The 12,744-nt window shown below is 43.4% G+C and overlaps 1 protein-coding gene across 1 annotated transcript in view; it reads left to right on the plus strand.

The window, feature by feature from the left end:
- Positions 1-12,744, plus strand: part of abce1 (ATP-binding cassette, sub-family E (OABP), member 1) — a 34,246-nt gene that overhangs the window by 4,437 nt on the left and 17,065 nt on the right. The window contains exons 4-7 of the mRNA XM_052037193.1: positions 26-123; positions 1,649-1,766; positions 3,874-4,011; positions 11,876-11,945. Of these exons, the coding sequence (XP_051893153.1) occupies positions 26-123; positions 1,649-1,766; positions 3,874-4,011; positions 11,876-11,945 (424 nt within the window). The remainder of the gene's footprint in view (positions 1-25; positions 124-1,648; positions 1,767-3,873; positions 4,012-11,875; positions 11,946-12,744) is intronic.

A 12,744-nucleotide genomic window follows, 5' to 3' on the forward strand; every position in this document is an offset into this window, starting at 1 on the left:
CTTTTATCAATGTTTCCTATTTCAGAAATGTCCTTTTGGAGCTTTATCAATTGTTAATCTGCCAAGCAACTTAGCTAAAGAGACAACACATAGATACTGTGCGAACTCCTTCAAGCTTCACAGGTAATGGAGTAACACTGCGTTGAAAAATGTGAATACTTTGAAATCTTCTTGGTAGCTTCAGAGAGCATCAAGTAGTAAATGGTGTATGTAAAAACTTTTTGTTATGGAGTAGCTATATCAGCACGAGTTGCTCCGCAAACTGAAATTCAGAAAGGTGTTTAGAGAGGGGAATAACATTACATTCAAATTTCAATAACTTTTGACTTTATAGATAGTCCTTGCAGGCTAAAAAAAAAGATCAAATGTTACAGCTTAATGCCTGCTTTAAGTACAACAAACTAAAATTCTTTTCCTCTTTCTTGATTAATGTTGTACTATAACTGCAGTTGTCTTGTGTTAACAAGCCAACTTATCTGTTTCAAAAAAAAGTACCAGACCTCAGTTCAGTGTAGATTCATTCTCCATGCAACACCATTACAAATTGTTCACATAATGGTATGGTGTATAGCCTTTTATAAACCTTGACAGGTATATAATCTACAGGCATTCCAAACAAATTAAAATACTTTCATTGATGCCTGTATTAAGTTGGAAATTTATTTATAAATGTTGAAAATGGATCTAAACTGAGCATACATTTTGCAAGTGTGATATTTTTCACATTTTCTTCTTTGAAAATTGCTGGATAGTAAAACAATTGCAGGTTGGCAGGTAGCAGTAATTTCAACTTTTCAGTTACATTTTTAATTTCTTTATCAACAAATGTCTAACTGGTTTCGGTTTTCTGATCTCTGCTAAACATAGCCTAAATATAAATCTATACACCATATGCCTAGGTGTCATTACACTTACCTTTGTTTAGATAAATGACATGAAGATGTGAATTGTGCGCTACAGTTTACAGTGGGATTGGTCCCACTGGCTGGAGCCAGCTGTTGTGGACAGACCACTGACATTTAATTATTGAAGTATCAGTAAATCCCAGACTTCCATCCATATGCTATCAAATGTGGAAGTTTCTGATAAATTTGGAGCCGAAGCTTTCTGTTTGCTCCGCTGCTGGATTACAGTCTTGCTGAGATCACATTGATTTTAATGGGATTTTAGGGCTGCAAAATGTGAGGGAAAGGGAAATGAGTTTTAATTGTTTTACATCAATATAATAACTTGTGTTGGTGCATCATTAGACTTTATTGATTTGTAATTTCATATTTATCAGTTTTTAATTGTTGAATGTAAGGCACTTAAAAACCTATTAAGAGTCTTACGGGTTTTATTGTCAGCAAAGCTGAGTTTTGGGCATTTCTGGCTGGGGATAGTTGTGGGGGGGGGGGGGCGGCGGGCCGGAGGGGGTGGATACAGTGATAGCTCAAAAGGGTCACCTCACCACACCACTGGAGTGAGTCCCTGTTACCATTGGGAATGTGCTGCTGCATAAGTGTATGCCTGTGTCCAGTGAGATGGCCTTTCTGCTTCCAGACCCAGTAAGTACAAGTATAGTTGATTATGGGTAGGGATGAAGAGTGGGGTTAGCATCTGGACCAGTAAGATATTTTTAATAGATTGTAAATAATCTCATTATTAGGTTGCCCATTCCTCGTCCTGGTGAAGTTTTAGGCTTGGTGGGAACTAATGGTATTGGAAAATCTACAGCTCTGAAGATTCTAGCAGGAAAGCAGAAGCCTAACCTGGGGAAATATGATGTGAGTTCTCTCTTAGGGTGGTATGTAACATTTTTTTAACGGTTATCAGTTATTATTATTACAATTTTTAAAATTGATCAAAGTGGTTTGTTTTTATAAAATAAAACAGCTTTGCTGATGCTGTTTCATTGATCAGAATATAATGGATTTCAGCTAGCTTATCTGCTCTATCTTTCTTGCTTATCCCTACACAAATGGTCATTTGGTCCACAGGTCCATGCTTGTTCTTAAACTGAGAAATTCCATCAGTCCCTTCCCCTTATAGCCCTGAAGTTATTCTCTCTCAGATACTTTCAACTTCCCTTCTGATTCTTTTGCCACTTACCTACTCTATAGAGTTATATACAATACCCATTTAACTTAACTGTGCATTTTTGTCTTTTGGGGAGGAAACCTATTCAGTTACAGGAAGAATGTGCAGTCTCCACGAGGACAGCACCCTAGTTTGTGATGGAATTTGTGTCCCTGGAGCTATGACATTATCCATAGCGCAAACTATAAAAAGTGCATTGAGATAGCTGCTTTAGTTTTTCAGAATTATTAGTTGCCCCTGATCTAGATAAACATACACAACTGTACATCTTAGGGAGAAAAATGATATTTTTAAAGTTGCATATTTCAAATTGTGTAAGTGTCATGTAAAACACGATGATGCTGGAGGAACTCAGCAGGCCAGGCAGCATCGTGAAGAAAAGCAGGTGGTCAACGTTTCTGGTCAGGACCCTTCTTCATGATTGAAGATAGGAAAAGTGGAAGCCCAATATATAGGAGTGAAAAGCAGAGCAGTGATAGGTGGACAAAAGAGGGGAGGTGGGGTGTGCACGGGACAGTGATAGGTAGATGCAGGTAAGAGATAGTGATAGGCAGGTGTGGGGGGGGGAGGGGAGATCAAATCCACTGGGGGATGGGTCAAAGGTAAGAAGAGAGGGGGAAAAGGGTAGAAAAAAGAGGTGAGGAAAGGGAAGAAGAAGCATGGTTGGGGGGGAGGAATTATCTAAAGTAGGAGAGTTCAATATTCATGCCCTTAGACTGCAAGGTTCCAAGATGGAAAATGAGGTGCTGTTCTTCCAGTTTGTGCTTGGAATTGTCCCGGCAGTGGAGGAGGCCGAGGGCTGACATATCAGTGATAGTGTGGGAGGGGGAGTTGAAGTTACTGGCAACAGGGAGATGCAGGTCACGGTTACGGACAGAGCACAGGTGTTATGCGAAACCGTCACCTAGTCTATGTTTGGTCTCACCAGTGTAGAGGAGGCTACATTTGGAGCACCGAATGCAGTAGATGCTCCAAGTGTGGCCTCCTCTACATTGGTGAGACCAAGCGCAGACTAGGTGACATCTACTGTCTTTTTTTATATACCTTTTTTCCCTCTCTTATCTTTACCCCATCCCCCAGTGGATCTGCTCTCCCCTCCTCCCCTACACCTGCCTATCACAATGTCTTACCTGCATCTACCTATCACTGCCCTGTGCCCACCCCGCCTCTCCTCTTTTGTCCACCTATCACTGCTCTGCTTTTCCTTCCTATATATTGGGCTTCCACTTTTCCTATTTTCAGTCCTGAAGAAGGGTCCTGACCCGAAACGTTGACCGCCTGCTTTTCTCCACGGATGCTACCTCCAGCATCATCGTGTTTTTCATCTAGATTCCAGCATCTGCAGTCCTTTGTTTTTCTATGTAAGTGCCATGGTAGTCCCAAATTTACTTTATTCTATCCTATTTTTCTTAAATTGAAATACCAACAAATTTTCATTGTAGCTGCTTTGTCAATATGATAGATCCAAATAATATTGAAAAAAATTGAATAATGATATAACTACTGAGACTTAAAGGAGAAAAAGTGGATGTGTTTAAACCGTTTAAACCTGGTCGGAATGGATTGCATTTTAAAGACTATAGGGAAGAGATGGGAGAACCCCTTATATTTATTTATTAGTTCGTTGGGGAAAGGGTACAGTGCCAGAGGATTGGTAAGTAGCTTACATTTTTGGTAGAATATATGGCAGAGTAAATGCTACTGTGATCTTATGTAAATTTCTTTCATGCCTTATATTCCTGAGGCTCTAGAAGTGGTACCATATGTAAATGGAAAATATGTTTTTTCTGCTAGGATCCTCCTGACTGGCAGGAAATTTTGACTTATTTCCGAGGATCTGAACTACAGAACTATTTTACGAAGATCCTAGAGGATGATCTAAAGGCTATCATCAAGCCCCAGTATGTGGACCAGATCCCAAAGGCAGTAAAGGTAACTTTAAAAATCTAACATTTTTGGTGCAATATATTATGCTTTAATTTTTACACTTTACACTTTAAAGAATAATGCTAACGTTTTTGGGAATCATAAAAAAATGCTGCAGAAGCTGGAAATCCAAAGTGTAAACAAATGCTGCTAATACTAAATAAGTCAGTTAGCTTCTACAGAAACAGCAGCAGTTAATGGTTCTGCTCAATAAACTTTCATCACAATTGATGGAATGATGTAGACTTAAAAAGTCACCTCTTTTTCTCTCCATGGATGCTAATTGATAAGTCATTTCAACATTTTTTGTTTTCTTCAGCAATCATTTCTGTTGCTCGGCCTGTGTGCTTTTGAAATTGTACTGGATCAATAGATGTTGCATAAATCATTCCAGTTCATTATATAGTTACATCACCGCTATAGTGGAATTGCAAAACATTGTTTCCCGATGCTGTTTTTTTTAAACAAAAGCTTTATGTAGCTATGTTGCTAAATAGAGTGCACCATGATGAATCTTCTGCTAAATTATGCTTCCAGTCAACTGAGCCTGCAATAATAATTGGAGCATAAACTGCGGATGCTGGAAAGTCTAATGCAATCAGAAAAGTTAGAAGCACTCAGCAGGTCGAGCAGCATTGGTGGGTGAAAACCGGAATTGAAATTTCACATCCTTAGATCTGGAAAAGTGAGAAGCAAGTGTGCTAAGTTGCAGCGAGGTGGAAAGACTAGAGAGAATCTCTCTGATAGCGTGCAGGTCAAAGTTGTCGAGATAACTACCTTAAAAGATGGCAGCTGGAGAAGAGGAAAAAAATGTATAAACGTAGGTACAGCCACATTTATGGGGAGAGGGATAAAAACATCAGTTACTTGAAATTGTTAAGCTATGAAATTGTTAATTTCAGTAGTAGATCTCGAGGGCTTCTACGTACCCAGAGGGAAGATGAGGTGCTGTTCCTCAAGCTTGCGTTGGGCATCATTGGAACAATGTAGGAGGCCAAAGGCAAGTTAGAGTGAGCCAGAGAATTCAAGTGACAGGCATCTAGAAGCTCAAGTTTGCTCATGAGGCCTGAATTTAACAAGTTTATCCAGTCCTACTATTTTATGCATCCCATTCAGCTTAAGGGCTAGCATCCTTGTTCTGATGAAGTTTTTCAGTTTCAGAACGAGTTCTGTCAGGTCAAGGAGTGTGATGATGGGATGGGTTAGGGCTCTATTCAAAGAAGAAATAAAGGGTGTTTGGGCCAACTTGTCCTTGCTCATTCTACCTTGCACACTTCTGAACTTGCAACACTCTTATTTACTAAGGACCGATCCCAACATCATAGTCAAACCTATGGTAAAATGACCTCTATCACACAGAAGTTGAGTGTCTGAGAGCTGATGATACTTCCTCCCCCAAATCCAGAATCAGGACTGCCTGATGAGACCCATTGTTTCAACCTGCTCTCGCCTCACAGAACTTATTTCTTCCCTTCCCACCATCTAGGTGCCCAAACAGTCCTTCCAGGTGAAGTAGAAATTCATTTGCGCTTCCAATTTAGTGCATTGCATTTAGTGTGTACAATGTGGTCTCTACGTTAGAGAGATCTAATGCAGGACATATCTGTTTAGTCTACAATTCAATTCGCTTTAATTCTCAACCCCACTCCCACTTGAGCCCCTGTGCCTTTGGCCCCAACATTGCATCAACGTGACCAGCGCAAACTTGAGGAACCACATCTCATCTTCCATTTGGGTATGTGGAAGCCGTTGGAGCTTACCACTTGATTTCTCCATAGATGTAGCTGTACCCCTATTTGAATTTATTTATTTTCTTCCGCCAACTGGCATCTTTGAAACATTTTTACCTTGGTCTGCATCCTATCACAGGCATTCCCTTGAGCCTCTCCATCCCCACCCCTCTCTGCAACTTTAATGTTTCTTTCTTGCTTTTGCTGTTCTAGGGGAGGGTCCTTGCAGTGAAATTTTGATTCTGTTTCTATCCCCCTCCCTCCCCCAATGCTGCTTGACCACTCAGTGTTTGTAGTTTGGGCTTTGTATGGTATTGGTTTTGTTTTGTACTTGGGCCAGGGGAAGAACACTGGATGTGACTGTAATTCCACTAGAGCCATTAGACTCTCTTCCTCTCCATATTATTGCAGAGGAAGGAACAACTATTTCAGAACAATTGGCCCAGTTAAACAAAAGATCCAAATGTTGCCATTGTAGCGACTCACCGTCCGAGCAAGCAAACAGGCTCGGCGGTCGGGTCATGCACCGTCGGAGCAGCGAGGCCCAAGATGGCATTGGGCCTTCGTCTTCCCCGAGCGACGGGGAGAACCCGCGCACGGGAAAAGTTTGATGATGTAGCACATACGTCATTTCCGTTTTCGGTGGGCGGGAACCGTTCCTCTTAAAAGGCCCACGCGAGGTGGGAAAATAAATCAGTTTTGTTCTGCAGCCCACCACCTAGTGTCTTGCTTTCACATCGCGGTAGCAGCCAACGCAGTGGCACTCAAGCTGCCCACCTTTTGGATGCTTCGGCCCAGCGTCTGGTACGACCAGGCTGAAGCACAATTCCAACTACGGCAGGTCACCTCCGACTGCACAAAGTACTACCATGTGGTCAGCTCTCTGGACCAGGAGACAGCCACCCAGGTCGGAGACTTCATCCAGTCTCCTCCTCCGGAGGATAAATACCCGGCTTTCAAAGACCTTCTTATTCGGACCTTCAGCTTCTCCCGTTGCAAGCGTGCTGCCCACCTGCTTCATCTTTTCGGCCTGGGGGACAGATCCCCGTCAGCCCTAATGAACGAGATGCTGGCCTTGGCTGAGGGACACAAGCCTTGCCTAATGTTCGAACAGGCCTTCCTCGAGCAACTACCTGATGACATTCACCTGCTGTTGGCTGACGCTGATTTCAGCAACCCACACGAGGTAGCTGCCCGGGCAGATGTCCTGTGGAAGGCCAAACACAAGCAGGTCGTCCGTCGGCCAAATTGCCAGGCCGCAAGCCCAACGCCTACCTAAACCAGTCCCAGCAACCGAGCGACCACACCCCAGAAACACAGACAACGACACTGGCGACCAGCTGTGTTTCTACCATCAGAGGTGGGGCGCGGAGGCCTGTCGATGCTGCCTACCCTGCAAGTTTCAGGGAAACGCCAGGGCCAGCCGCCGCTGATGGCTACGGCGGCTGGCTGCCAACACAGCCTCCTATTCATTTGGGACAAGCAGTCCGGGCGTCGTTTCCTTGTCGATACTGGAGCAGAGGTCAGTATTTTGCCCCTGATCGCCTGCGACACTCGTAACAGGCAACAAGGTTCTGTACTCGATGCCGGAAACAGCACAACGATACGGACTTTAGGTACCCGTACAGTTCAACTACAATTCGGCGACAGCCGTTTTACCTGGAACTTTACCTTTGCCACCGTCGCCCGGCCACTCCTGGGAGCCGATTTCCTTCGGGCCCACAGCCTGTTAGTCAACCTGCGAGGGAAGCGGCTAGTGCACTCCAGAACTTTCCAAACTTACCCCCTGGGAGAAGCCAGACTACCAGCCCCGCGCCTGGACTCCGTTTCCCTGTCTGGCAACGAGTTCACCAAGCTCCTAGCTGAGTTCCCATTGGTTTTGGCACCTCAGTTAACAAATTCGATGCCCAAACGCAGGGTGCAGCACCACATCATTACCACAGGGCCACCCCTAGGACACTTCCGGTACTTTTTAGAAGGCAGGCCTTGCACCGCTTTCACTGACCATAAGCCTTTGCCCTTCACCTTCTCCAAGGTCTCCGATCCCTGGTCAGCTCGTCAGCAGAGACATTTGTCCTACATTTCCGAATTCACAACGGATATCCAGCATGTCTCCAGAAGGGACAATGTCGTTGCTGACACGCTTTCCAGACCGACCATCCACAGCCTGTCCCTGGGTGTCGACTACACGGCCCTGGCTGACGCACAGCAAGCCGACGACGAGCTGCCCAGCTACAGAACCGCAGTCTTGGGCCTGCAGCTCCAAGATTTCTTAGTCAGTCCGGGTCAGCAGACCCTCCTTTGCGACATCGCAACAGGTCAACCCCGCCCTATAGTTCCTGCAGCCTGGCGGAAACGCGTTTTCGACTCGGTACATGGGTTGGCGCACCCGTCCATCAGTTCAACTGTTCGACTGGTCACCAGCAAATTCGTCTGGCACGGCCTGCGCAAACAGGTCAGTGAGTGGGCCAGGACTTGTCCGCATTGCCAGACATCGAAAATCCAATGACACACCAAAGTCCTGCCACAGCAGTTCGAGCCTACCCGTAGAAGGTTCAACCACATCCACGTCGACCTCGTTAGCCCTCTGCCGGTTTCAAGAGGAGCCCGGTATCTCCTTACCATCGTGGACCGGTTCACGAGGTGGCCAGAGGCAACCCCTCTATCCGACATCACAACTGAGTCCTACGCCCAGGCGCTGCTCACAACTTGGATCTCACGTTTTGATGTTCCGGCCCACATCAGTTCAGACGGGGGCACCCAGTTTACCTCCAGCCTCTGGTCTGCATTAGTGAACATGCTAGGGATGCAGCTGCACACCACCACGGCCTACCACCCTCAATCAAACGGGTTGGTGGAACGTTTCCACCGCCATCTAAAATCAGCCCTGATGGCCCGCCTGAAGGGTCCTAACTGGGTCGATGAACTGCCTTGGGTCCTGCTCGGCATACGCACTGCCCCCAAGGAAGATCTCCACGCTTCGTCAGCTGAGCTCGTGTACGGGGCGCCCCTGGTCATCCCAGGCGATTTCATACCTGCCCTTCGGGGCCAAGAGGAACAACCCACAGCAGTCTTGGAAAGACTGCGCAAGAGGCTCAGCAGCTTGGCACCGATTCCCACCGCGGCATGGTCAAGCCCCATCCTGTGAGCCCAAGGAGCTACGAGGCTGTAAGTTCGTTTTCGTTCGCAGGGGCACACCCCGGGCACCATTGCAACGACCATACAAGGGGCCGTTCTGGGTCATCAGGAATAATGGGTCCACCTTTATTTTGGACACTGGGGGCAAGGAAGAGGTCTTCATGACAGACCGCCTCAAACCGGCCCATTTAGATCTACAACAACCGGTCAAGGTCCCAACACTGCGTCGCAGAGGCCGATCTCCTAAGCAACGGCTAGCACAGCCCACAACGTTAGGGACCATATTGCCGGTTCGGCGGGGGAGGGGGCGGGAACGTTGTGTAGCAACTCACCGTCCGAGCAAGCGAACCGGCTCGCCGGTCGGGTTGCATGTCGTCGGAGCAGCAAGGCCCAAGATGGCGTTACTGCTACACCATATATACACACACACACATATATGTGTGTGTGTATATATATGTGTGTGTGTGTATGTATGTGTATATATATATATAATATATATATATATATATATATAATATATGTATGTGTGTGTGTGTCATATACTGTCAGTAAAGGCTCTTGTAGCCTGGACTGCTAATCGTGCTTCACATCAGTCACATTATGTGAACTGCAAGTGAGGAACATCCAATTCAACAAAAGGAAAAGGATTCCGATATTTGGAATGCTATTAGCATTGTTGTCAGAAAGAGGCCTGTGAAATTGTAGCATGGAACAATATTGCATTATCTACTACAGAACTTTATTATGGATGGTCAGAAAAATATCCAATACATTGCTTCCTTGAATTAATCTATAGTATGGATCAATTAGGTATTTCATTGAATCGTAGAAATTGGCACAGAATCAGAGCATTGTTTGCCTCGTGGCCAAAAAAGAGCTGAGACTAATACTGCTTTCCAGCCTTTTCTCTATAGCCCTGTAGGTCATGGCACATCAAAATGCCTCTTAAACATGGTGAGAATTTCTTTCTCAGTATTAATTTCCAGATGTCCATCTTTCTTTGGGTGAAAATATATAAAATTTCCTCAACATGCTCTAATCTTTCAATTTGTTCAAATCCAAACCTCTGACTTACTGACACTTGTGTGAAGATAAATGTGTCCTATATGTTCACCTTATCTGTCCCTCATAATTTTCTGCACCCTGATTAAATCTCCTTTCACTCTCCTCTTTCTTGAAATGAAATATTCCCACACTAAGCAGTTATCTAATAGCTAAACATCTCCAATCCTGACAATAGCTTTATAAATCTCCAGTGTTTTCAAAACAACCTTTTTTCTTGGTTAATATCATCCTAATTAATTGTTTGTTCTGATTTCATACTGGCAGCTAAAATTCTCTTTGAGAATAATTACCATCGAACTTAGAAGTGCTCCATTGAAAACTGATAATAATGAAAGTCAATTATTTCAACAAACAGTTAAGCATTGGCGGTGTGATGTTTGCTTATTCTATTCACCAGTTTGTTACGTACCAGCAAATCAAATAACTAGTGCTACGTATAAGGCTATAAATGAAATATTGGCAGCGGGGATGTGGCACATTCTGATACAGGGAAATTTTGAAAGTTAGAGAAAGGACAATTGGTGTGTTGGAAAATGTGTAACAATAGCCAGAGTCCGGCAGGAAGGATCAGTGTTTGCAAACATAAGAGTAGAGCTCTAATGAGAGTGGGAGCAGGAAACAGTGGTAAAAAGACAAAATTAACGACGCAAAGGAAAAGGAACAGGTATGATCCAACAGTCATTCGAGATGCATGGTGGCATTGTGACTAATTCCAAGATATTTTACTTCTAGGAGAGGCAATGTGGAAAAGAAGTGGGGTAACCCTGATTGTAAAGAATGGGATAAAGGCAGGAAGAGGAAGAATCTTATCTCAGCCAATCTAGAAAGCCATTAGTTTGGTGGCGCTGCAAAACAGCAGAATACATTGGTGGGATTTGTATACAATTCTCACAGTAATTGTAATAAATGGCACTATATGACAAAATCAGGGGTGCGTGTAACAAGGGTAATACAATAATCATGGGATACTTAAATCTACATGTAGACTAGGCAAATCAAATTTTAGATTACAACTCCTAATAATTTTGACTAAGTGGGGACTTGAGCCAACAGACATTTGTTTCTAAAGTGCTGATAGCTGACAAAATACAGATTGTATAGGTTAGATCTATTGTCCAATTTCTTTGAAGTTCTGAATGTGTATTTGGATTGTCATTTGAGACTATTATTGGGCTTTCAAATAACATGCTAATATTCACAAAAGGTTCACAACGAATACCACCTTGGATGAAAGCTGTTTATGTTCCTGCAGAGTGGGGTAATTTCTGGAAGAAAATTGTGAAAGGAGGAAAACAAACTTCATCATGGTGTATGTAGCAGTAATTTTACTTTGTAATCCAGGAATGTAATAATCCACAGTAAATTGTTAACATGATTCAGTAAGTGAATTGCTTCTGCTATTCTGTTAGGAAGGGACAGCACAAGATGAGCTTCTTTCATGATGAAAAGAAAATTCAAGCTTATCCTGTGGCACCTTAAATCTGCCATTTTCATTGATTACTTCGGGAAGGTCTAAAATTGCATTCATATTATCCTTTAGGATGATAATGTCATACTTGAGGTTTAAAATAGACCTCCAAGCCATTCCAGCCCTTGTTCTGCTTTCCAAGTGGCATTGGTAAATGCCGGAGATTGTATTGCAGAGTGTGCGGTGAGAATAATACATCTTAATGAGTAATTTGTGGTTTTCCTGATTGACACAGAATCTAGCGGACAGGATGATGGTATCAAAACATCCAGCATCATCTGCCTTCCAGTTCAAGGCAAAGAAATCAAAGGATAGTCTATCATTGTGTCCACTAGATTCAGTGTTAATCAAGAAAACTGCACACTGTTAAGATGTAATGAAATGAAATGATGTAAAACCATTCATATGGATCTGTTCTATATTAAAAAAAACTATTTGCAGATGTTGTATTCTTACCTTGTTTTTACAGGGCACTGTGGGTTCCATTTTGGACAGAAAAGATGAGACCAAAACGCAGGAGATAATTTGTGAACATCTGGGTAAGAAAACTGAAGCTAAACATTTTGAAGTATTTTAATTTTGCCAGCTTAGTGTTTAACCCACAGTGCATTAAGATATCACAATATTTTTGGATATTGATTGTCTTTGTTTTATACATTTAGAGAATTTGGGCATTAATGGCAGGGTAGGCGTTTATTGTGCCTTTAATTGTCCATCCCTAAGCGCCATTCGGATAGTAAGTTTTGTGGTGTCCGTGCTCCCATGGTGCTGGTGGGTTGTGTCTTCCACGTTCTAGAATGCAGTGTGTTTCCAAATCTGGGTGGTGTGTGACTTGGAGGAAAACATACAGTAGTGCGGCATTCTTCTGCATTCTCTGGCCTTTTTTTCAGTGGTAGTATTAGTTTTAGGAATGTTGATGAGAAATCATGAAGAGTTGGTGCATTGTTGCTTGCATTTAGTACAAAATTTAGCCAAAGTACACTGGACGTGTAGTCACCAAGGTGGGCTACTTTGCCCATGATGTTGAGCTTGAGCATCGTTAGGACTGCATTCATCCAGGCAACTGGAGAGTCTTCTACCAGACTCCTAATTTAATCATGCAGATGGTGGAAAAGCTTTGGGTACTATAGAATATTCAAGTTCAAGTTATACTTTATTGTCATTCACCCATATGCTGTAAAACACATGGAGAAACAAGATGTCATTTTCCCCCAGCCTCTCGCAACAGAGGACATACATAGAACAGAGAACATACAATAAACACAGACAGAAAAATTGTGCAAGCACAAATAGTGCAAAAAATGGTATATACAGGATACAAAATTAGTGCAATGTTAG

Source organism: Pristis pectinata, chromosome 2 (assembly GCF_009764475.1).
Source record: "Pristis pectinata isolate sPriPec2 chromosome 2, sPriPec2.1.pri, whole genome shotgun sequence".
Taxonomy (NCBI): domain Eukaryota; kingdom Metazoa; phylum Chordata; class Chondrichthyes; order Rhinopristiformes; family Pristidae; genus Pristis; species Pristis pectinata.